This window comes from Oreochromis aureus, linkage group 3 (assembly GCF_013358895.1).
Source record: "Oreochromis aureus strain Israel breed Guangdong linkage group 3, ZZ_aureus, whole genome shotgun sequence".
In the NCBI taxonomy this organism is placed as follows: Eukaryota; Metazoa; Chordata; class Actinopteri; order Cichliformes; family Cichlidae; genus Oreochromis; species Oreochromis aureus.
In genome coordinates, this window is record NC_052944.1 from 7445832 (window position 1) to 7469530 (window position 23699).

The 23699-nt window shown below is 42.2% G+C and overlaps 1 protein-coding gene across 2 annotated transcripts in view; it reads left to right on the plus strand.

Annotated features, from left to right (window-relative positions):
* The window catches only part of adam19a (ADAM metallopeptidase domain 19a), a 107741-nt gene that overhangs the window by 78797 nt on the left and 5245 nt on the right, over window positions 1–23699 (plus strand). For both annotated transcript variants that reach the window (XM_039609279.1, XM_039609278.1), the window contains 6 exons: window positions 562–766; window positions 2063–2140; window positions 7630–7738; window positions 11883–12024; window positions 12843–12942; window positions 18599–18823. In XM_039609279.1, coding sequence (XP_039465213.1) covers window positions 562–766; window positions 2063–2140; window positions 7630–7738; window positions 11883–12024; window positions 12843–12942; window positions 18599–18823 — 859 coding nt within the window. The remainder of the gene's footprint in view (window positions 1–561; window positions 767–2062; window positions 2141–7629; window positions 7739–11882; window positions 12025–12842; window positions 12943–18598; window positions 18824–23699) is intronic.

Here is a 23699-nt window from a genome sequence, read left to right on the forward strand (position 1 = left end):
ACTCGCCTATGAACACACTTTCCATACATAGATATCCACATCATCATAAATTTACAGTGATGAGCAAGTCAATCACAAGTACCACTATATCATTTTTTTCCAATCCGTTGAGCATTTATTCATAGGTTGTGTCTTAATCTTTATTCCAAATCGTCACCTTTAGCTGATGTCCTTTGGTAGAAGGCTGTGAGCCTTTCCTCCACGTTTTCATTTGTTGCTAAAACAAACTAGTTGTCACCACTACTTCCACTATATTTACTTCCAGTCTGGACAGGGCCTACTCTATGTCCTACCATTTGGCATCTCCCCCACCATTATATTTCAAGCAGTACATACTGGATTATTTCTTCTAGAGGAATTATCTAGTAAATCATAGCACATCACTTATAAGTCAGACTTTACCTAGTAAATGCGGGAAAATGGATAATTGATGTATGTTTGAACCCAACTGCGCTACTGTGGCTGTTCATCAACATTCAGAGGTTATTTGAAATGGTTTCTCAGAGGTTAAATGACTGGCCTTTGAAAAATTAAGTCTTATGTGCTTGTATCTTTGTTTAGCGATGCCAAGTGTGGGAAGATTCAGTGCCACAGTGCTGCCACAAAGCCAAAAGGCACCAATGCTGTGTCAATCGACACTACCATCAAGACTGGAGGCACAGAGGTGAAGTGTCGTGGCACATACGTCTACAGCACCCAGGATGGCCAGGGTGACCTGCCTGACCCGGGTCTTGTCATGACTGGCACCAAGTGCGGAGAGGGCAAGGTGGGTTCACACCAAGCTGGAATTTGTGGTCAGGCAAATATTGATTGAAAACATGGAAAACTTGAAAACTTACTGCATGTTGAAGTTGCCCTGTGGCAGGGGCCCTATCCAGATCAGTCAAATGTGGCATGTTTGAAGCAGACATCAACGGATCACTGGGACGTGGTCTGTGCTTGGCTAATGAGGTGCCAAGCATGCACCCATACCAGAAGCTCAAAACAATAGCAGAATAAGTTGTTTAGTATAACCACAAAAGATTTGGCAAACCACATACTCACCTCTATTCCTCAGTACATAGATGAATTTTCCTTAAGAATATGGTAACATTTAAGAAGAAATAAACAGGCTTTCCAACGGTAGAAGATTCATTGCCAAGAAGCATTGTTAGAACAAGGAAATAAGTGTAAATGGCCATATAGTTATCAGTTTTAATATAACCTCTTGCCAAATATAAAGCTAAATGTTTAGAGCTGGTTAGTCTGGCCCCGAATGGTCTACACATTGACTAATATAGTTTTAATTTCATTTACATCTCTTTGATGTTGGCTTCTGAATTGAAATGAACTAAAATTTTTGTAATTTAGAGATTACACTTTATACCCAGACATAATATGGCGGTATTAGGTAATAATAAATTTTTTAAATGTTTTAAATGAAATTAACAGGCATTTAAATCATTATTGAAATATTTAATTAATTAATTCCATTTTTTATTAATAAATGAAAATTGAAATTAAACATTCAATAGCATATTTAATTCATTCATTTTGTCACTCCTGGCCCCCCATAGGCCTAAGTTAACAGACTCATTCAGATGTGGTCTGAATGTAACTGAAACTTCAAGGAAAGTTTGGTATCTCTGACTCTTTAAGTATAAGTTGTTTGGTTTTTATTTACTGTGTAAAGGAGCATGGTTTATAGTTGTCAGCTGTTCCCTTTGTCAGAATTTACTGATCTAATATAATGCACTGATCATTCGATCAATACATATAATTGATCTAATAATAGGGGTTACTGGGGGTTAAGGAGGCCTATTTGTGTATCTTGTTTATTCGGCACTTTGTCGAATGGAATATAAAGTTGTAAATAAATCCCCCACATATACCCTACAAAATAAGAGCTGAATTATGTGTGAGATACAAATTCATGAATATGTACCCATCTGCAAATTGTCTTTCTGTATATATTACTTTCTCTCTGTAGTATCCCCACAACAGTTAGCCAAGGAGCCCCTTTAAACTCTGTGTGTGCATGCTCTGTAATCGTTATGTAATCTTTGTCCTTCTGTTGCCAAAGGTGTGCAGAGGCCGCAGATGCCAAAATGCCTCTTTTACTGAGTTAGAGACTTGCCTTGCACGCTGTCACAACAATGGGGTAAGCATACAGACACACACACCAGTATAAATGTATACATGCACAATAGTCATACAGAGTCATACAACAGACCCACTCCCTTAGCTGCCAGGCAAAGCTCTCAATCTTATTGTTCTGTGTCCTTGGGCAAAGGTGCAATTTGCAGTGCTTTCACAAAGCTAGTCTGTTGGTAAAAAACAAAAAATAGATATGGTGCTGGAATTCAATTGAAATGACTTTTTATTAAGTTAATGGCAGATAAAGTGGATACATAGTTTTTGTCAGTTTTAACTTTAGAGTGCAGTCTTTGCTTAGATTTTCATAATCTAAAATAATCATTCAGAAGATTTGATTTCAAAAGGTATTTTTCAATCAGATCTGAGCATGAAAAACAAAACTACAATATGGACAAAAGTACAGGGCATCCACATATTATGCCTACAGGAGGTGTTCGTTCATGGGAGCTTTTTTGTGCTCATGTTAATTCCAAAGGAGATTTGAACCCTGTGGCTATGTATTTTATGCACTATGAGCTTTATTCCTTGGCAACCACCTCTGTAATAATACCACTTACCCCTACATGGAATAGCTAAGAAAGAAAAAGGTTTCACAAACTGTGTTTTTTAAAATGATAGCATCCCATTGCAGTACCGTGGCCAAATTCCAAATTCAGTGTAATTTCTAACATTTTGGACATCAGTGCCTGTCATGAGGAAACTTATTGCCTAAACCTCTGAGTCACATTTGGAACCTGCACACAGATTAAGGTAACACTTTGGCTTATTATGAGCTGCCACTGAGCAGTTTAACAATTTACTTAAACAGTAAGTAAGTAGGTTAGTTGTGTGCAAATAGGTTTACTGTATGTCTTGACTGCTGCTGATTCAAGATTTTGGAGTGTATAACAAAGTAATAAGTAATAATTAAATAAAGAACTAAAAAGGTCCATGCACTTTGCACAAAAATAATCTGCGAAACAGCGAGGCTGCGAAAGGTGAACTGCGTTATAGCGCTACAGATGTGAAGTATGGAGTGCATCAGGGTTCTGTGCTAGGACCAATTCTGTTTACATTGTACATGCTTCATAAAAACCTGAATCTGACCTCTAATTTCCTGCTGCTGAATTCAAGTAAAACTGAGGTTTTTGTATTTGGCTTGAGAAATCTTAGAAATATGGTGTCAAAACAGATTCTTACTCTGGATGGCATTACCTTGGCCTCCAGTAACACTGTGAGAAGTCTTGGAGTCAATTTTGATTGTCCTTCTGTGTGCATATGAAACATGTAGGACTGTATTCTTCCATGTATGCAATATCTAAAATCTAAAAACATCCTGTCTCAGAGTGATGCTGAAAAACTAGTTCCTGCACTTCTAATAATTCATTATTATCATCCACTCCTTTTCAGCTCCGTGAAAAGCCTTCAGTTTGATTAAAAAATGTGGCAGCGAGAGTAATGACAGGGACTAGAAAGAGAGACTATATTTCACCCATACTGGCTCCCTGTTAAATTCAGCAAGATTAAAAATTCTTCTCCTCACGTACAAGGTCTTGAATAATCAAGCCCCATCTTATCCTTGAGACCTCATAGTACTATATCACCCCAATACAATACTTCTTTCTAAGACTACTTGTTTACTTGTCGTTCCTAGGATATTTAAAAGTAGAATAGAATGGGATGCAGCACCTTCAGTCTTTACAGGTTCTATAGTCAATTGGAAGGCAACGGAGCACCAGAGAGGAGGTCTATGGCACAGTCATGGGGCCTGTGCAGAGGAAGAAATAATGTTTTATCTTTATTAAAAACCTCATTTACAGTGGCTTGCAAACGTATTCGGCCCCCTTGAACTTTTCCACATTTTGTCACATTGCAGCCACAAACATGAATCAATTTTATTGGAATTCCATGTGAAAGACCAACACAAAGTGGTGTACACGTGAGAAGTGGAACGAAAATCATACATGATTCCAAACATTTTTTACAAATAACTGCAAAGTGAGGTGTGCGTAATTATTCAGCCCCCTTTGGTCTGAGTGCAGTCAGGTGCCCATAGACATTGCCTGATGAGTGCTAATGACTAAATAGAGTGCACCTGTGTGTAATCTAATGTCAGTACAAATACAGCTGCTCTGTGACGGCCTCAGAGGTTGTCTAAGAAAATATTGGGAGCAACAACACCATGAAGTCCAAAGAACACAGCAGACAGGTCAGGGATAAAGTTATTGAGAAATTTAAAGCAGGCTTAGGCTACAAAAAGATTTCCCGAGCCTTGAACATCCCACGGAGCACTGTTCAAGCCATCATTCAGAAATGGAAGGAGTATGGCACAACTGTAAACCTACCAAGACAAGGCCGTCCACCTAAACTCACAGGCCGAACAAGGAGAGCGCTGATCAGAAATGCAGCCAAGAGGCCCATGGTGACTCTGGACGAGCTGCAGAGATCTACAGCTCAGGTGGGGGAATCTGTCCATAGGACAACTATTAGTCGTGCACTGCACAAAGTTGGCCTTTATGGAAGAGTGGCAAGAAGAAAGCCATTGTTAACAGAAAACCATAAGAAGTCCCGCTTGCAGTTTGCCACAAGCCATGTGGGGGACACAGCAAACATGTGGAAGAAGGTGCTCTGGTCAGATGAGACCAAAATGGAACTTTTGGCCAAAATGCAAAAGCGCTATGTGTGGCGGAAAACTAACACTGCACATCACTCTGAACACACCATCCCCACTGTCAAATATGGTGGTGGCAGCATCATGCTCTGGGGTGCTTCTCTTCAGCAGGGACAGGAAGCTGGTCAGAGTTGATGGGAAGATGGATGGAGCCAAATACAGGGCAATCTTGGAAGAAAACCTCTTGGAGTCTGCAAAGACTTGAGACTGGGGCGGAGGTTCACCTTCCAGCAGGACAACGACCCTAAACATAAAGCCAGGGCAACAATGGAATGGTTTAAAACAAAACATATCCATGTGTTAGACTGGCCCAGTCAAAGTCCAGATCTAAATCCAATCGAGAATCTGTGGCAAGATCTGAAAACTGCATTTTTTACAAATAAATAACTGAAAAGTGTGGTGTGCGTAATTATTCAGGCCCCTGAGTCAATACTTTGTAGAACCACCTTTTGCTGCAATTACAGCTGCCAGTCTCTATGTCTCTACCAGCTTTGCACATCTACAGACTGAAATCTTTGCCCATTCTTCTTTGCAAAACAGCTCCAGCTCAGTCAGATTAGATGGACAGCGTTTGTGAACAGCAGTTTTCAGATCTTGCCACAGATTCTCGATTGGATTTAGATCTGGACTTTGACTGGGCCAGTCTAACACATGGATATGTTTTGTTTTAAACCATTCCATTGTTGCCCTGGCTTTATGTTTAGGGTCGTTGTCCTGCTGGAAGGTGAACCTCCGCCCCAGTCTCAAGTCTTTGCAGACTCAAGAGGTTTTCTTCCAAGATTGCCCTGTATTTGGCTCCATCCATCTTCCCATCAACTCTGACCAGCTTCCCTGTCCCTGTTGAAGAGAAGCACCCCAGAGCATGATGCTGCCACCACCATATTTGACAGTGGGGATGGTGTGTTCAGAGTGATGTGCAGTGTTAGTTTTCCGCCACACATAGCGTTTTGCATTTTGGCCAAAAGTTCCATTTTGGTCTCATCTGACCAGAGCACCTTCTTCCACATGTTTGCTGTGTCCCCCACATGGCTTGTGGCAAACTGCAAGCGGGACTTCTTATGGTTTTCTGTTAACAATGGCTTTCTTCTTGCCACTCTTCCATAAAGGCCAACTTTGTGCAGTGCATGACTAATAGTTGTCCTATGGACAGATTCCCCCACCTGAGCTGTAGATCTCTGCAGCTCGTCCAGAGTCACCATGGGCCTCTTGGCTGCATTTCTGATCAGCGCCTCCTTGTTCGGCCTGTGAGTTTAGGTGGACGGCCTTGTCGTGGTAGGTTTACAGTTGTGCCATACTCCTTCCATTTCTGAATGATGGCTTGAACAGTGCTCCGTGGGATGTTCAAGGCTTGGGAAATCTTTTTGTAGCCTAAGCATGCTTTAAATTTCTCAATAACTTTATCCCTGACCTGTCTGCTGTGTTCTTTGGACTTCATGGTGTTGTTGCTCCCAATATTTTCTTAGACAACCTATGAGGCCGTCACAGAGCAGCTGTATTTGTACTGACATTAGATTACACACAGGTGCACTCTATTTAGTCATTAGCACTCATCAGGCAATGTCTATGGGCAACTGACTGCACTCAGACCAAAGGGGGCTGAATAATTACGCACACCTCACTTTGCAGTTATTTATTTGTAAAAAATGTTTGGAATCATGTATGATTTTCGTTCCACTTCTCACGTGTACACCACTTTGTGTTGGTCTTTCACATGGAATTCCAATAAAATTGATTCAATGTTTGTGGCTGTAATGTGACAAAATGTGGGAAAGTTCAAGGGGGCCAAATACTTTTGCAAGCCACTGTAAGTCATGATATGCTAGTAGCACAGAGGATAAATCAGGCTTAGGCTCGGGTTATGTCTGGGGACTATTTGAAGCAGGAGGCAGAGCTGATTTTAAACAGTGAGCCAGGCAAAACAAACTCCAGCTCTGCACTCGCCCTTTTGACCAGTCAGTCAAAACGGCGTTATGTCTTGCTAACCAAGGAGTCTTGGTTAGCAAGCAGAAAAGATGACAAAGGTGAGAGATTCCCTGTGATTGCCAGAGACTAGCTCCAAGTGGGCAGGTTCTGTCTGGTGTGTTATGGTTGCATAATGAAGGTGTTTGAGCCAAGCAAATTCAATAGATTTTGTTAGCGAGCCTAGAGGTGAAAGAAGTCCAGGAGGGCAGGCAAGTAGGTGACTGCAAGGTAGCTTAGTCCAGACTTGTCAAAAACAAAATCATTTGGACGCCAAGTTGCCAGTGATTAGCAGACAGTCTGTCAGAGAATGGAAGCTCGTGCTGGTATTTGTGTACCCGTGCTTGATTGTAGCTTGGTGTGTCTTGACCAGGGCAAAGTTTTTCCAAAGGCCAGTTTTACACATATGCTATGAGAACAACCCTGGTTGGCACAGCCTAGTTTGTGTTTTGAACTGCTCAGCAGCTTGTTCGAAGTGGATCCTGTCTCAGCTGACAGAATCTGTTATATTAGGATTGAATTAGTATTTGAAACAATATGAGTAACAAGAAAATGCAAGCATAGAGTCTCCTCCTTTAATCTCTTTCTCTTGTCTGTGTTTTCCTCCCTGCTATCAGTGAAAATAATAGAAATTACCTTAAGTCAGGAATATTTAAAATATTCAGTATGCAGTTTTTTCTCCAGTATGAAAATTTCATAGTGTTGAGATGAATGCTCATATAAATACAAGCACACAGTGCGTTGGTGGTTTGACTAATACACCTCCAGGCACTCACAAACATCCAAGCATGCACACAATCAAACACACAGACATGTATACAAAGGGAGAGAAAGGGGTCAGAGACCAAATTAAAAAATTTCTTTTGTGTGTGTGTAATGTTCAGGTGTGTAACAGCAATGGGAACTGCCACTGTAATCAAGGCTGGGCACCACCCTTCTGCGAGAAGCCAGGACTCGGTGGCAGTGTGGACAGTGGGCCTGTCCAGTATGGCAGTGAGTATACAACATAAACTTATGCCTTAAAAAAAAATGTTTTTTCACCTTGACTATTTTTGAACGTTTTTGGTTTGTTGGATGGTAAAAAGTGTTATTGCCTGAAGAAACATGTTACTGGTCTGAGGAAACAGTTAAAGCACCTGAATCGATAGAGAAAATGAAGTTTTCAAAATAAAATGCCATGATCATACAACACTGGGTGTTTCATCTCTGTTTGCTGTTTGCTTTCTTGATGGCTTCCTCTTATGTGCAGGGGTTGAGGGTAGCCTCCTTGAATGTGAATCGGTGCAGGGATGCAAATAAGAGAACCTTTATTAGCTGAGGTGATCAAGCAGAAGAGACTAGATATAGTCTTTCTCCAAGAAACACATACTGACAGTACAAATGAAATAGACTGGGGTGGGGAGGGCAGCAGTTTCTTAGCCATGGGACAAATTTTAGCACAGGAGTTGCTATTTTATTTTCTCCTTCTCTAAATGCACATATTACTTTCAGCATGGAGTAAAAGGGCAGAGCCCTTATGGTGAAAGCTGAAATAGAAGGTTTTATTTTTACTTTGATTAATGTCTATGCACCAAACATAGGGTCTGAGCGTAAGGTTTTGTTTAATACATTAAAAGAGAAATTAAGAGGTGCTGATCAAGGGAACTGTGTTGTTTTGGGTGGGGACAGGAATTGTTGTGTTGACATCACTTTGGATAGGACTGGGGAGGAGCCGCATCGTCAGTCATCTTCTAATTTATCAGATGTTCTACAAAAAATTAACTTGGTTGATGTGTGGAGGATGAAGCATCAAGAGAGCATCAAGAGAACTCTGCAGGAGTTAGAAGAAGTGATAACACATACAGAGAATGTCTCTGCTTCACAGTTAGATCAGCAGAATAATGACTGTTTAAATTCTAAAAGACAGGAGCTTATCATTTTCTATATGAGAGAACTAAAGGAGCTTTGGTTCAAGGACGCTTCACCAGACTCCAGGATATGGACGCCTCAACCACCTTTTTCTTTAATTTGGGGAAGTCTGTAGCCCAGAGAAAACAAATGGTGTGTCTTCGTCTTTCGAATGGAAAGGTGATCACAGATCCAGCTGAGATGAGAGGGCATGCAGTGGACTTTTACACAGACTTGTCCAGGGCAGATAGCTGTGATGTAGACTCTGCTTCGAAACTTCTGCAAGGGCTTCCTCAGCTCAGTCCAGAGGATCAGGGCGTCTTAAACATGGATATAACTTTGAATGAGCTGTCTGCTGCTGTATCTCAGATGGCTTCAGGCAAAGCTAGCAGGAATAGATGGTTTACCGTCAGACTTTTTTAAGCACTTCTGGAGTCTTTGGGGTCTGGACCTTCTAGAAATGTTTAAGGAATGTTTTAAAGAAGGGAAACTTCCAGCTTCCTGTAGGCGTGCAGTTATTTCTCTCATACCAAAAAAGGGAGATTTAACCCTTCTTAAAAACTGGAGACCAGTGGCCCTTCTATGTACAGATTATAAGATACTTTCCAAGGTCCTATCAGATAGACTGAAAATGGTCATTTGACTGTTGATTGGTGTGGCTCAATCTTATTGTATTTCAGATAGGTCTATGATAGATAATTTATTTTTAATAAAAGATGTATTTGGCATATGTAAACTATACTATACTAGAGTTGACATAGAGAAGGCTTCTGACCGTGTAGACCATACTTTTCTTTTTTCCACCTAGAAGACCTTTGTTGTTGGGCAGGGGTTTCTGACATGGGTGAAGGTGTTGTATAGAGACGCTTGTTGTGTTGTGAAGGTGGGAGGAGGGTTGAGTTGCCCTGTGCCAGTTAGGAGAGGGATTAGGCAGGGTTGCCCTAACTCAGCCAGCTCTATAGCATTGCTATTGAGCCTTTTCTGTGCAGGTTGAGGAACAAGCTGATGGGTTTCTCTTTGCCAGATCTGCCTCAGAGCCCTCCTGTTATTGTGTCAGTGTACGCTGATGATTTTAATGTTTTTATTAAGGATCAAGGTGATGTTCAGGAATTAAAGGAAATCTTGGTTTTATATGAAAAAGCTTCTTCAGCCAGGGCTAATTGGGAGAAGAGTGAGGTGTGTTTGGTGGGGCAGTGGAGTTTGGCATGTATTCCTAGACTCCCTGGGAATCTTCAATGGGGTCAAAGGGGTAACAAAACTCTTGGGGTTTATTTGGGGAGTGATGACTTTGTGAAGCAGAACTGGAGATAAGTGGTCAACGTCTGGCAGGCGCGGAAGGTCACACAGACTCCTGACCCCAGACCTGGGATATGGCTTTTTGAAGAGCCGCTGTTTTTTAATGACTTTTTTCCAAGTACTATGTTTTCTACTGCCACAATAAGGAGCAAGTTTGTGGAGGCTGGTATTATCAAACTGGGCCATCTCACAAGGATGTCAATGGGAACTCTTGGTTGTGTTACGGGCATTAAGTCCTCCAGAGGGCTGGGAAGGATTGTGGAGGAAACTTGGCAATCCCTGTCGACATCACTGAGAGAGTTTACTGGAAACCGTGCCCTAGCTGATCAATGGGCTGATGACAGCGAATATGTTTTTCCCTCCTTGATGGTCAGTCCTGTCTCTAAGGAGCAGCCTGAGGGGAGCATACTTCTCTCCCTGGGAACGTCAGTGCTAGATAGTTTCAGCTCTTGTGGGAAGAAGCAGCTATATTATAGCTGTGTTAAGGTGCTGAAATACCCTCCACCTAAAGGTGGAGGGTCCATATAAGCCTCCTGTTGAAAAACGGATGGCTGACCTCCAGTGGAGGATTATACATGGAGCAATAGCCATGAACAGACACAGAGCCCACCTGGATCCAAGCACGGGGGAGGGATTTCCTTTCTGTTCACAAAGGGAGACGCTGGAGCACTTAGTGGTTCGTTGTCTGTGGCTAGTGGGGTTATTTTCTTTGTTGCAGGAGTGGGTGGAATCTCTGGGGGAGAAATTCTCTGTACCCTTCATCTTGATGCATGCTCAATCATCCAGGTAAGTAAATCTCCAAAAGTTGATTCTGTTCATCTGGATGTAGCGTTTTTGTGGAAGAAACGTTTCGTCACTTATCCAAGTGACTTCTTCAGTCTCAGCTGACTGAGACTGTTTATAAGGTTGGGTTTCCCCAACCTTATAAATAGTACATTTGCATAATGAGGGAACAATGGGCTGGGAGGTCAGTTCCTTAATCGTAATTATGCAAATTCTCATGACCATTGATCAATGGTTGTTGTTCCTTCACTGGGCTGGTTTCAGTCATTATGCAAATGTACTGTTTATAAGGTTGGGGAAACCTGCAGTCAGCTGAGACTGAAGAAGTCACTTGGATGAGTGACAAAACGTTTCTCCCACAAAAACGCTACGTCCAGATGAACAGAATCAACTTTTGGAGATCTCTGTACCCTTGTTTGTTTTTTAGTCCTAAGTATTCAGTGAAGAAAGGATGGACTCTGGTTCTGATTAATTTTTTGTTTGGTACAGCCAAGCTGGCAATATGGAAGACTAGGAAGAACCAGATGTTAGGTCAGGGTTGGACTGATGCTGTGCAGAGTTTAAAGGGATTGTTGGCATCGCGTCTGACAGTAGAGCTCCTTTACAACTATGTGGGGGATTGGACAGGTTTTGTGTTCCATAGGAGCAGATGGGACACTTGTCCTTAATTTTTAAGTGTGTGTGTTTGTGTGACTTGGGGTTAGTAAAAGGTTAGTGCATACTGATGTTGCTGATGATGTAGTAGCAACTTTGTGTTAGGTTTGGCTTTTTCGTGGTTTGTCTTTTTAATGTGGTGTAAATAAAGTTGTGTTAAAAGTCAGTCTCTTTCTCTCTCATGTCCCTTTCTTTTTTCAATTCCTCCTCCTTTTTCTCCCTTCTTTCACAAGCCTGGGCTTCACAAGCCTGCTACAGCTTAATACCCACTCTGATAATAAACAAAACAAAAAGACAAAAAAAAATATACATAACTTTATAGTTAACATTGTTTTTCCCTCTGATCCGCTGTCAGCGTCAGAATGTTCGATCACTAGAAGTAAACAGAAAATTTTGACTTGGATGGCTGCTTTTCCTTGATACTTGCTGATCTAAATTAAAGTGTTTCAATTGCTATATAAATATACTAGTAAACACATTAGTGTGTATGTATGTATGTGTTTGTGTGTGTCAACAGGTCAGGTGGGTCTGGTGGCTGGACTGCTGTTTGCCTTCTTGGTGGTCTTACCTGCAGTGCTGCTGGTCTTCTACTGCCACAGGATCAAGACTTCTTATTACCATAAGTGGCTTTCCCAAAGAAAAAAGAACACATGCAAGAAGTACTGTCTGTCTTTCCATCTGTTTGTCTGTCTCTGCTTAGGCTTTTGTGCCCACCACAATAAGTGTGGTAATAATGTGTGGTATGCTCCAAATTGCAAGATCTACCGAATAACTTGCCTTTCAAACGATGCAGTGGTGTTGGAACACGAGGAGATTTCAAGAACGCTTAGGCTTTTGTGCCCACCACAATAAGTGTAAGAAAATGGATGGATGAATGATAATACCAAAAGCCACAGATATGTAGAACAGCTTCTTTAGATGGAGTTTTTAAAGTACATCAATGCCACCTTTGGTTCCTATTGGTTCCTATTTTATAAGCTACTTTGTGATATGAGTGCAAACCACTTCTCTCACAGACATGACAGAGACATGGGGCACTGCACTCATTTTAATATGATTTGTTGATTGGTTCGCCTCTGTCTTTGTAACAGACCATAGTGCTGCCCCTTCCATTGGCATACCACTCGCTAATCTGTCACTTGTAAGCTGAAGGTTGTCAGTGTGATACAGCATGGGCCATTTTTAACAATGAGGGAAATCCCATAGACGGGTTAGAACAAATTATTTCTAAGATGGTAGCTTAGTAAAAGAACCATCTCACTCAGTTAGACTTATCTAGTCACTGGATGGAAGCATTTGTTTCATTTCTTTTTATTTCCACTAACATCAGCTGGATAAGAAGCTATGTGTTCAATTCTAGTTTTCTTATTTCTCACTTTGGGCCATAAAACCAGAATGTCAAAATGAGCAAAGTGATGAAGATGTACATCTTCCATGCATCAGGCTCTTGTTTATATTTTTGTCTTTCTGTGCTCAGGATGGAGGGATCAGCAGATAAACGAAAGAATGGCCATCTTAATCCTGCCTTTCACCTGAAAGTTGTAGGACCAGTCAACAAAGTTAATGGCCACAAGGGGGTGAGTGATATGTGTGTTTCTAGTGTGTTACAAATAAAGCAAAAGAAAGGGAAGGAGGAAATGGGAGTAGGGTGATGACTGTTTTTCTGTGAATGAATAACTGAGGTTAACCTTCATATTGAATTAAATATTCAGTTGGTCAAATTATTATTTTAGCGTCCTGTGTCTTAATATCAGCCTAAAATTAACATTTTAATATCTGACTTATAACATACAAAATGCACATATGTAGTGCACACATAACGAATGTTGGTATCTCAGAGTTTTTACCCCTCAGCCATAAATGGTCGATGGGGTTTTGGCATCACCCTGTCAGGTTGGTGGATGAACAGGCAGCATGAACACCCAAGTTTTGAATGTGGTAACTCGAGTATGAGGTGGTACAGGAGTTTCAAATAGGAAAATGGAGAAGGAGACTCCCTTACTGATACAAAGTGAGTAAAAGTCTGATGATGAAAGCTTCCATTGCATTGATTTCATTTTGTTATGTTTTATGTTGCTTTTATGTAGCTTTAATTTCTCTTAGGAAATACTAACACAAAAAATGCATACAAAAAATACTTTAAAATGGTGAAATGGTAAAATTACATGAGAAATGTGAAGAAGAACTTCAAAGGTGAGTAGATAAAGAGGATGGTGGCATTATTCATCGCTGAAAGAGATGGACCTACAAAGGACATTTCAAAAAGGACTGCTTTAATAAAGAAGAAGCAAGAAAATAAAAATGAAAATCATTTTTTTCAAACGTGTGCTTGGTTTGTTACTAAAATGATAACATTTTTTTAATGTCGCAAACCTTTCAATTTCTTTCCAATAATACCAGTAGTGACTAAAAACAAAAGGAGTTTTTACCTCTGAAAGACTAAAAACATTAGCAGGAAGCGTATAAATTAAACCAAAGCGTCATAAGCCAAATATCAGTTACATGTAGGGCATCACTGAGTGTATAAAACAATATATAAATGAAAATAATATGCAAATAAGAAAATAGCAGCTAGTAAATTATAAGATAATAAGATTAAAAGAACCCTCCTGAATCATGGGACTAATTTTGCAGCAAAACGATAGATATCATTTAGTGATCCAAATTTTAATTTAAGATTACTGGAATTATGTTTCCAGGGGGTATTAGATTGATTCTAGGACTACAAATTAACAAGTGGCAGTAGACAAAAATAAAAATATCAATTGAGATAAGTCTAAGATTTTTAGAAAAAAAAAGTTCAACTTTGGTTTTTCTGTGCTTTACTATTCAGGGCACATCAAAGTACAGACAATGTTAATATAATCAAAATTGCCAAACAAAATGATTTTTAGCTTGTTTTCCCAATAATACATAGAATTAATATTACCATTGTCATGAAAGTCATTAATTTAATCTGCACACTTTACTTACATGATGATATCTCATTACAGTGGCTTGCAAAAGTATTCAGCCCCCTTGAACTTTCCCACATTTTGTCACATTACAGCCACAAACATGAATCAATTTTATTGGAATTCCACATGAAAGACCAACACAAAGTGGTGTACACGTGAGAAGTGGAACGAAAATCATACATGATTCCAAACATTTTTTACAAATAACTGCAAAGTGAGGTGTGCGTAATTATTCAGCCCCCTTTGGTCTGAGTGCAGTCAGGTGCCCATAGACATTGCCTGATGAGTGCTAATGACTAAATAGAGTGCACCTGTGTGTAATCTAATGTCAGTACAAATACAGCTGCTCTGTGACGGCCTCAGAGGTTGTCTAAGAAAATATTGGGAGCAACAACACCATGAAGTCCAAAGAACACAGCAGACAGGTCAGGGATAAAGTTATTGAGAAATTTAAAGCAGGCTTAGGCTACAAAAAGATTTCCCGAGCCTTGAACATCCCACGGAGCACTGTTCAAGCCATCATTCAGAAATGGAAGGAGTATGGCACAACTGTAAACCTACCAAGACAAGGCCGTCCACCTAAACTCACAGGCCGAACAAGGAGGCGCTGATCAGAAATGCAGCCAAGAGGCCCATGGTGACTCTGGACGAGCTGCAGAGATCTACAGCTCAGGTGGGGAATCTGTCCATAGGACAACTATTAGTCGTGCACTGCACAAAGTTGGCCTTTATGGAAGAGTGGCAAGAAGAAAGCCATTGTTAACAGAAAACCATAAGAAGTCCCGCTTGCAGTTTGCCACAAGCCATGTGGGGACACAGCAAACATGTGGAAGAAGGTGCTCTGGTCAGATGAGACCAAAATGGAACTTTTGGCCAAAATGCAAAAGCATATGTGTGGCGGAAAACTAACACTGCACATCACTCTGAACACACCATCCCCACTGTCAAATATGGTGGTGGCAGCATCATGCTCTGGGGTGCTTCTCTTCAGCAGGGACAGGGAAGCTGGTCAGAGTTGATGGGAAGATGGATGGAGCCAAATACAGGGCAATCTTGGAAGAAAACCTCTTGGAGTCTGCAAAAGACTTGAGACTGGGGCGGAGGTTCACCTTCCAGCAGGACAACGACCCTAAACATAAAGCCAGGGCAACAATGGAATGGTTTAAAACAAAACATATCCATGTGTTAGACTGGCCCAGTCAAAGTCCAGATCTAAATCCAATCGAGAATCTGTGGCAAGATCTGAAAACTGCTGTTCACAAACGCTGTCCATCTAATCTGACTGAGCTGGAGCTGTTTTGCAAAGAAGAATGGGCAAGGATTTCAGTCTCTAGATGTGCAAAGCTGGTAGAGACATACCCTAAAAGACTGGCAGCTGTAATTGCAGCAAAAGGTGGTTCTACAAAGTATTGACTCAGGGGCCTGAATAATTACGCACACCCCACTTTGCAGTTATTTATTTGTAAAAAATGTTTGGAATCATGTATGATTTTCGTTCCACTTCTCACGTGTACACCACTTTGTATTGGTCTTTCACCTGGAATTCCAATAAAATTGATTCATGTTTGTGGCTGTAATGTGACAAAATATGGAAATGTTCAAGGGGGCCGAATACTTTTGCAAGTCACTGTATGTAGCAAATGCCTCTGACAGAAACATGTCCAGGGGCCCATTGGTACACACACACAAGCTCATTCTCAAACCTCTGTTGGCTTTGAAATGGAACTTACATCGATCAATTATTGTCATCAAACAAGCAAAAACATCTGTGTGTTGACTTATTTTGAATAAAAGTGTTTTCACAGATCCTAGTTAATCTCATCTGTAATTACTTTGCACATGTCAGAGAGAAATGTGTATAGAAGGCATGTTGAAGAGTGGGGAAACAAATGAGTCAGTTACACATATAAAAAAGCTTCTTCGAGTTGTATTTATAACTGTAGGTCTAAAGAAAAAGCAAAGAACCACAAAATGTTATGAATTAATGTCATTTTAATTGCTCATTCATGTTCACTCATTTTGTTAAGTTTATTATTTCATTGTTGTTTTATGAATAAGATTTTCCTGTTGGTAAAATATGCATTCTTTCTCTTCATGATCAAAGTAGGAAATAAATGCCTATATGAGTTCTTCTCTCTCCCCAGGGCTGGTGAGAGATCACAAGAGAGTAACAGGTTCTTGTGTGAAATTATTTGAAGCTGTTTTTCTGTTCGTTAGGTGTTAGGTTTGTTAACATCAATGCCTTAAAGTGACTGTTGTTGTGATTTGGCGCTATATGTTTATATGTATATATATATATATATATATATATATATATATATATATGTATATATATGTACAGGGAGTGCAGAATTATTAGGCAAATGAGTATTTTGTCCACATCATCCTCTTCATGCATGTTGTCTTACTCCAAGCTGTATAGGCTCGAAAGCCTACTACCAATTAAGCATATTAGGTGATGTGCATCTCTGTAATGAGAAGGGGTGTGGTCTAATGACATCAACACCCTATATCAGGTGTGCATAATTATTAGGCAACTTCCTTTCCTTTGGCAAAATGGGTCGAAAGAAGGACTTGACAGGCTCAGAAAAGTCAAAAATAGTGAGATATCTTGCAGAGGGATGCAGCAGTCTTAAAATTGCAAAGCTTCTGAAGCGTGATCATCGAACAATCAAGCGTTTCATTCAAAATAGTCAACAGGGTCGCAAGAAGCGTGTGGAAAAACAAGGCCCAAAATAACTGCCCATGAAATGAGAAAAGTCAAGCGTGCAGCTGCCAAGATGCCACTTGCCACCAGTTTGGCCATATTTCAGAGCTGCAACATCACTGGGTGCCCAAAAGCACAAGGTGTGCAATACTCAGAGACATGGCCGAGGTAAGAAAGGCTGAAAGACGACCACCACTGAACAAGACACACAAGCTGAAACGTCAAGACCGGGCCAAGAAATATCTCAAGACTGATTTTTCTAAGGTTTTATGGACTGATGAAATGAGAGTGAGTCTTGATGGGCCAGATGGATGGGCCCGTGGCTGGATTGGTAAAGGGCAGAGAGCTCCAGTCCGACTCAGGCGCCAGCAAGGTGGAGGTGGAGTACTGGTTTGGGCTGGTATCATCAAAGATGAGCTTGTGGGGCCTTTTTCGGGTTGAGGATGGAGTCAAGCTCAACTCCCAGTCCTACTGCCAGTTTCTGGAAGACACCTTCTTCAAGCAGTGGTACAGGAAGAAGTCTGCATCCTTCAAGAAAAACATGATTTTCATGCAGGACAATGCTCCATCACACGCGTCCAAGTACTCCACAGCGTGGCTGGCAAGAAAGGGTTTAAAAGAAGAAAAACTAATGACATGGCCTCCTTGTTCACCTGATCTGAACCCCATTGAGAACCTGTGGTCCATCATCAAATGTGAGATTTACAAGGAGGGAAAACAGTACACCTCTCTGAACAGTGTCTGGGAGGCTGTGGTTGCTGCTGCACGCAATGTTGATGGTGAACAGATCAAAACACTGACAGAATCCATGGATGGCAGGCTTTTGAGTGTCCTTGCAAAGAAAGGTGGCTATATTGGTCGCTGATTTGTTTTTGTTTTGTTTTTGAATGTCAGAAATGTATATTTGTGAATGTGGAGATGTTATATTGGTTTCACTGGTAAAAATAAATAATTGAAATGGGTATATATTTGTTTTTGTTAAGTTGCCTAATAATTATGCACAGTAATAGTCACCTGCACACACAGATATCCCCTAAAATAGCTAAAACTAAAAACAAACTAAAAACTACTTCCAAAACATTCAGCTTTGATATTAATGAGTTTTTGGGTTCATTGAGAACATGGTTGTTGTTCAATAATAAGATTATTCCTCAAAAATACAACTTGCCTAATAATTCTGCACTCCCTGTATATATATATATGGGGCGACCGTGGCTCAGGGGGTTGGGAAGCGCACCTGTAACCGGAAGGTCGCCGGTTTGATCCCCGGCCTTTGTGTCCTGGTCGTTGTGTCCTTGGGCAAGACACTTTACCCTACCACCTACTGGTGTTGGCCAGAGGGGCCGATGGTGCGATATGGCAGCCTCGCCTCTGTCAGTCTGCCCCAGGGCAGCTGTGGCTTGCAACTGTAGCTTGCCTCCACCAGTGTATGAATGTGAGCGTGAATGAATAATGGCATTGTAAAGTGCTTTGGGTGCCTTGAAAAGCACTATATAAATCCAATCCATTATTATTATGTATGTGTATATGTATGTATATGGAATTTAACTGAATTTCCTCTAATTGTAGATTTCTCACACCAGCAAAGAGGTCCCATCTCTTAGACCAGGCCTAAAGGGCACCCACCCAGTCAACATAGTGCGACCTCTGAGACCTGCCTCATTTGCCAAGGGTGGTCCACGGTCTCTTCCAACTGGCAAGCATCCAGTGGAAACACCCAAATCCCCACCAACACCTCAAAGACTGAAACCGCCAAAGAAACCTCTACCCCTTACTCCAGCACGATCTCCCCTGGTAAGGCCCTTTCTAGAGTATAAGGAAAAAATCAAGGCATATAAACTCAAAATGGTCTACAGAGGACAGGAGCTTTAAACAAGCAAAAATGCAAAATTACCTAGACAAGGGAAGGCATCCTAGACAGATGCCCAAATCACCTCAATTGCCTCCTTTCGATATGGAGGAGCAGCAGCTCTTTTCTGTAACCCTCTCGAATGACTGAATTCTTTACCCTGTCTCTAAGGGAGTGGCTAATCACCCTTTGGAGATAGCTAATTTCTGCCGCATGTATCTGTGATCTCAATAACAACTCGGGCAATGGAAGGGGGAGTGGGCTCTGTGCTTCACGACTGGTGTATTAACAGTAGAATTATTATAGACCCTCACTGCTCACTAGACTTAAAAGCTTTGTCTATACAGTGCAGGACCTTTTCTTGACCTCGGAAGCTAACAGTAGCCATAATTACCATTGTTTAGCAGAAATAGCACCCAGAGGTCATCCATGTTGTTGCTGGTGACTTTAATAAGGCATGTTTGAAATCTGATAATACCTCCCACCCATTCCATGATGTGCTGGCTAGTCACAGGAGCACGTTCAGTGAGACACTGAGATTACCAAAAAGCACCACTGAACAAAACAGGAAATCATTACACTGTTACACCCTTTTTGCACGGGCTCTTTTGTACTCAGTAATATTCTTGTAAACATTCTTGATATCTATTTATAATCACCTCCGTCAATTCTTGATATTTATTATTTAGTGATTTGTATATAATGTGCTATTTCTTAAATTTTTTATTATTTTTATTATTATTATTATTGTATTATATTGTTAAATAGTTTAGTCTGTCACTGTTTTACTATATTGGAGCAACTATAACTCACATAATTTCCTTAGGAATTGATAAAGTAAAAATTCCCCTGTCGCCCCTGCGGGTGGTCTATCCTTCAAGCTCGGGTCCTCTGCCAGAGGCCTGGGAGCTCGATGGTCCTGCATAGTATCTTAGATGTTCTGACTGCACTCTAACTGACAGAGATCTCGAATGTTGTTCCTGGGATCTGGTGGAGCCACTCACTTAGCTTGGGAGTCACTGTGCCTAGTGTTAGGATGCCTGGGTCGTTGACCCAGGGTTTTGAGTTTATTATATTATTTTTCATTTCTAGTCCTTGATTTCTTTGTTAAGTTCTGTCTTATGGTTTATGTCTCTGTGTTCTCTAGTTGCTGTCTCCCTGTGTCCAGTCAGTCTGTGTCTGTAGTTCAGTCTGTGTTATGTTTCCTGTTTTACTTTGAAAATCCGTGTCTCATGTAAATGCGTCTGGTTTGGCTTCCTTTGTCTCGTTAGGCCTGAGTTGCCCCAGCTGTGTTTCCCTCCTGTTACCCATTCCCTGATTGCTCCCTCTGTGTATTTAAGCCCTGTGTTTCTCTGTGTCCGTGTCGCGATCTACCCTTATCTAGCTGTGTGTTCTGTCTGCGTAAGTGTAGTTTGTATTCCTTGTTTTGTTACCCTTTTGAGTTAAGCATTAAAGCTGTTTTGAATTCACGTTCCGCCTCTGAGTGACTGCACATTGGGTCCTCCTACTACCACTCCTGCCTGCACACAGCCGTTCCATAACACCTAGTGGTCTTATTACCACTGGGACCACTGTTACCTTCACCCTCCACATCTTCTCGAGCTCTTCTCTGAGCCCTTGGTACTTCTCTAGATTCTCGTGTACATATATGTGTCTGTGTGTGTGTGTGTGTGTGTGTGTGTGTGTGTGTGTGTGTGTATATATATATATATATATATATATATATATATATATATATATATATATATATATATATATATATATATATATATATATATATATATATATATATATATATATATATATATATATATATATATATATATATATATATATATATATATATATATAAAAAACTCCAGCACGCCCCTACGGGCGGTTTATCCTTCAAGCTCGGGTCCTCCACCAGAGGCCTGGGAGCTTGAGGGTCCTCTTGCAGTATCTTGGCTGTTCCCAGGACTGCGCTCTTCTGGACAGAGATCTCCGATGTTGTTCCCGGGATCTGCTGGAGCCACTCGCCTAGCTTGGGAGTCACCGCACCTAGTGCTCCGATTACCACGGGGACCACCGTTACCTTCACCCTCCACATCCTCTCGAGCTCTTCTCTGAGCCCTTGGTATTTCTCCAGCTTCTCGTCTTCCTGATATTGCTGTCATTCGAACCGCTACATCGATCACTACAGCCGTCTTCTTCTGTTTGTCTACCACCACTATGTCCGGTTGGTTAGCCACCACCATTTTGTCCGTCTGCATCTGGAAGTCCCACAGGATCTTAGCTCGGTCATTCTCCATCACCCTTGGGGCATCTCCCATTTTGACCTCGGGACTTCCAGGTTATACTCGGCACAGATGTTCCTGTACACTATGCCGCCACTTGGTTATGGCGTTCCATGTATGCCTTGCCTGCTAGCATCTTGCACCCTGCTGTTATGTGCTGGATTGTCTCTGGGGCATCTTTACACAGCCTGCACCTGGGGTCTTGCCTGGTGTGATAGACCCCAGCCTCTATGGATCTTGTACTCAGAGCTTGTTCTTGTGCTGCCATGATTAGTGCCTCTGTGCTGTCTTTCAGTCCAGCTTTGTCCAGCCACTGGTAGGATTTCTGGATATCAGCCACCTCCTCTATCTGCCGGTGGTACATACCGTTGATGCTGTTGGAGGACTTTAAGGGGTGCCTGCCAGAGCGGGTTGTTGTTTATTTAAACGAACAGAAAGTTGACTCCCTTGCAAAGGCAGCAGTCCTGGCGGATGAGTTTGCCTTGACTCACAAGAGTGGTTTTTCGCCTCCACCGCGTCGGGGCCCTAGAGTTTTGCCTGGGGTGGGAGGGGCACGATCTCCCCCGTTTTCACGGCGTAGTCCTACAGTGGCGGGTGGGGACCGCAGGTGTTTCTATTGTCATGAGCTCGGTCACCTCATTGCTTTTTGTCCAGTGCTAAGGACAAAGGAGGTATCGCAGACTAAAACCACATCTGGGGTGGGGCCGTGCAGTGTTGTTCTACTGTGGACCGCCCTGGGCCAGTGCCGGATGGGGTTTTCCGGTGGCGATAGATGAGGTGTTCAGACCTTTTGTCTCTGTGGGTTCTTTGTCACTGTCTGGTGATCCTGCGGACCAGGTTCCAATCACCATATTAAGGGATACGGGGCAAAGCATTCCGTGGCGCCGGCGTGGAATTGTGCCTTTCTCTCAGCAGTCGTGTTGTGGCTCTGATTTGTTGGTGTGGGGAATTAAGATGAGTATTTTATGCATGCCGCTTCATACTGTTACCTTGTCCTCGCCCTTTGTATCGGGCATAGTGCGGGTGGGGTGCAAGATCAGCTGCCAATTGAAGGCATTGATCTTATTCTGGGAAACGACTTGGCTGGGGGAAAGGTGTTTCCGGCCACTCCTGAAGTCACTGAATGTCCTAATCCGGATATTTTGTGTCATCCCTCTTCTGGACTTGGCGACTCCACAGTTTTCCCAGCATGTGTGGTTACACGTGCTCAGGCTCGTCTCCTTAGTGACGTGGTGGACATATCTGAGACGTTCTTGGATGGTTCTGACTCACATAATAGCCCTTCCCCGGAGGTAGACGATGAGAAATCTAAGGTTTTTAGTGTAGTATCAGAGGACTTGTGTTTGGCGGTGAACAGGGAGCAGCTCGTTGAGGCTCAACAGTCTGATGATACTTTGTCTGCCTGCCGTTCTGCTGCCTTGCAGCAGGTGGCTGCACCTGGTCCTGCGTCCTACCAATTTGACCACGGGGTTCTGTTGCGCAAGTGGACTCCGGTGTCTGGGTTAGAGGGTGATGTGGTCACTCAGGTTGTGGTGCCGACGGAGTACCGACCCCAGGTTTTGAGTCTTGCCCATGAGCATCATCTGTCAGGCCACTTAGGGATTAGAAAAACGTATGACAGAGTGCTCCGCTATTTTTTTTTGGCCAGGGCTTAAATCTGATGTGGCTCTTTATTGTCGGTCCTGTCATGTTTGTCAGGTGTCTGGCAAGCCCAATCAGGTCATCCTCCTGCCCCTTTACATCCTATCCCTGCAATAGGTGAGCCCTTGAACATGTCATAGTGGACTGTGTAGGGCCCTTGCCGAAGACCAAGGCAGGTTACCAGTATGTACTTACCATAATGTGTGCGGCTACACGGTTTCCAGAAGCTATTCCCCTGCGATCGCTCAGGGCAAAGGCCGTTGTGAAAGCACTAGTTCAGTTTTTTTCTACATTTGGGTTACGAAATACATTCAAACCGACCAGGGATCTAATTTCCTGTCTAGGGTTTTTGCTCAAGTTATGTCTGAACTGTCTGTTAAGCACCGGGTGTCTAGTGCTTATCACCCAGAAACTCAGGGGGCATTGGGCGATTCCACCAGACTCTAAAGGCCATGTTGCGGAAGTACTGTGTTGAAACTGATGCAGAATGGGATGTGGGCCTGCCATTGTTGTTGTTTGCCATTCGAGAAGCCACACAGGAGTCCCTGGGTTTTAGCCCGGCAGAGTTGGTTTTTTTGGGCACACTGTGCGTGGACCCTTCGTCTGCTCCAGGAGAGGTGGCTTGCAGACCAGCCGAGACCCGCGCACAATGTACTTGATTATGTGAGTTCGTTTAGGGAGAGGTTGCACGCTGCGTGTGAGTTGGCACGTAGCTCGCTTTCTAATGCCCAGAGTAATATGAGGGAGAGGTATGATAGGAAAACCCTCAAGCGTACCTTTCTGCCTGGTGAGCATGTTTTGTTTTCCTACCAGTTGTGGGTTCATGTCTTCAAGCTCGCTTCAGTGGTCCTTATGAGGTTGAGCGCCAAATCAGTGACACAGATTATCTGATTAAAACCCCAGA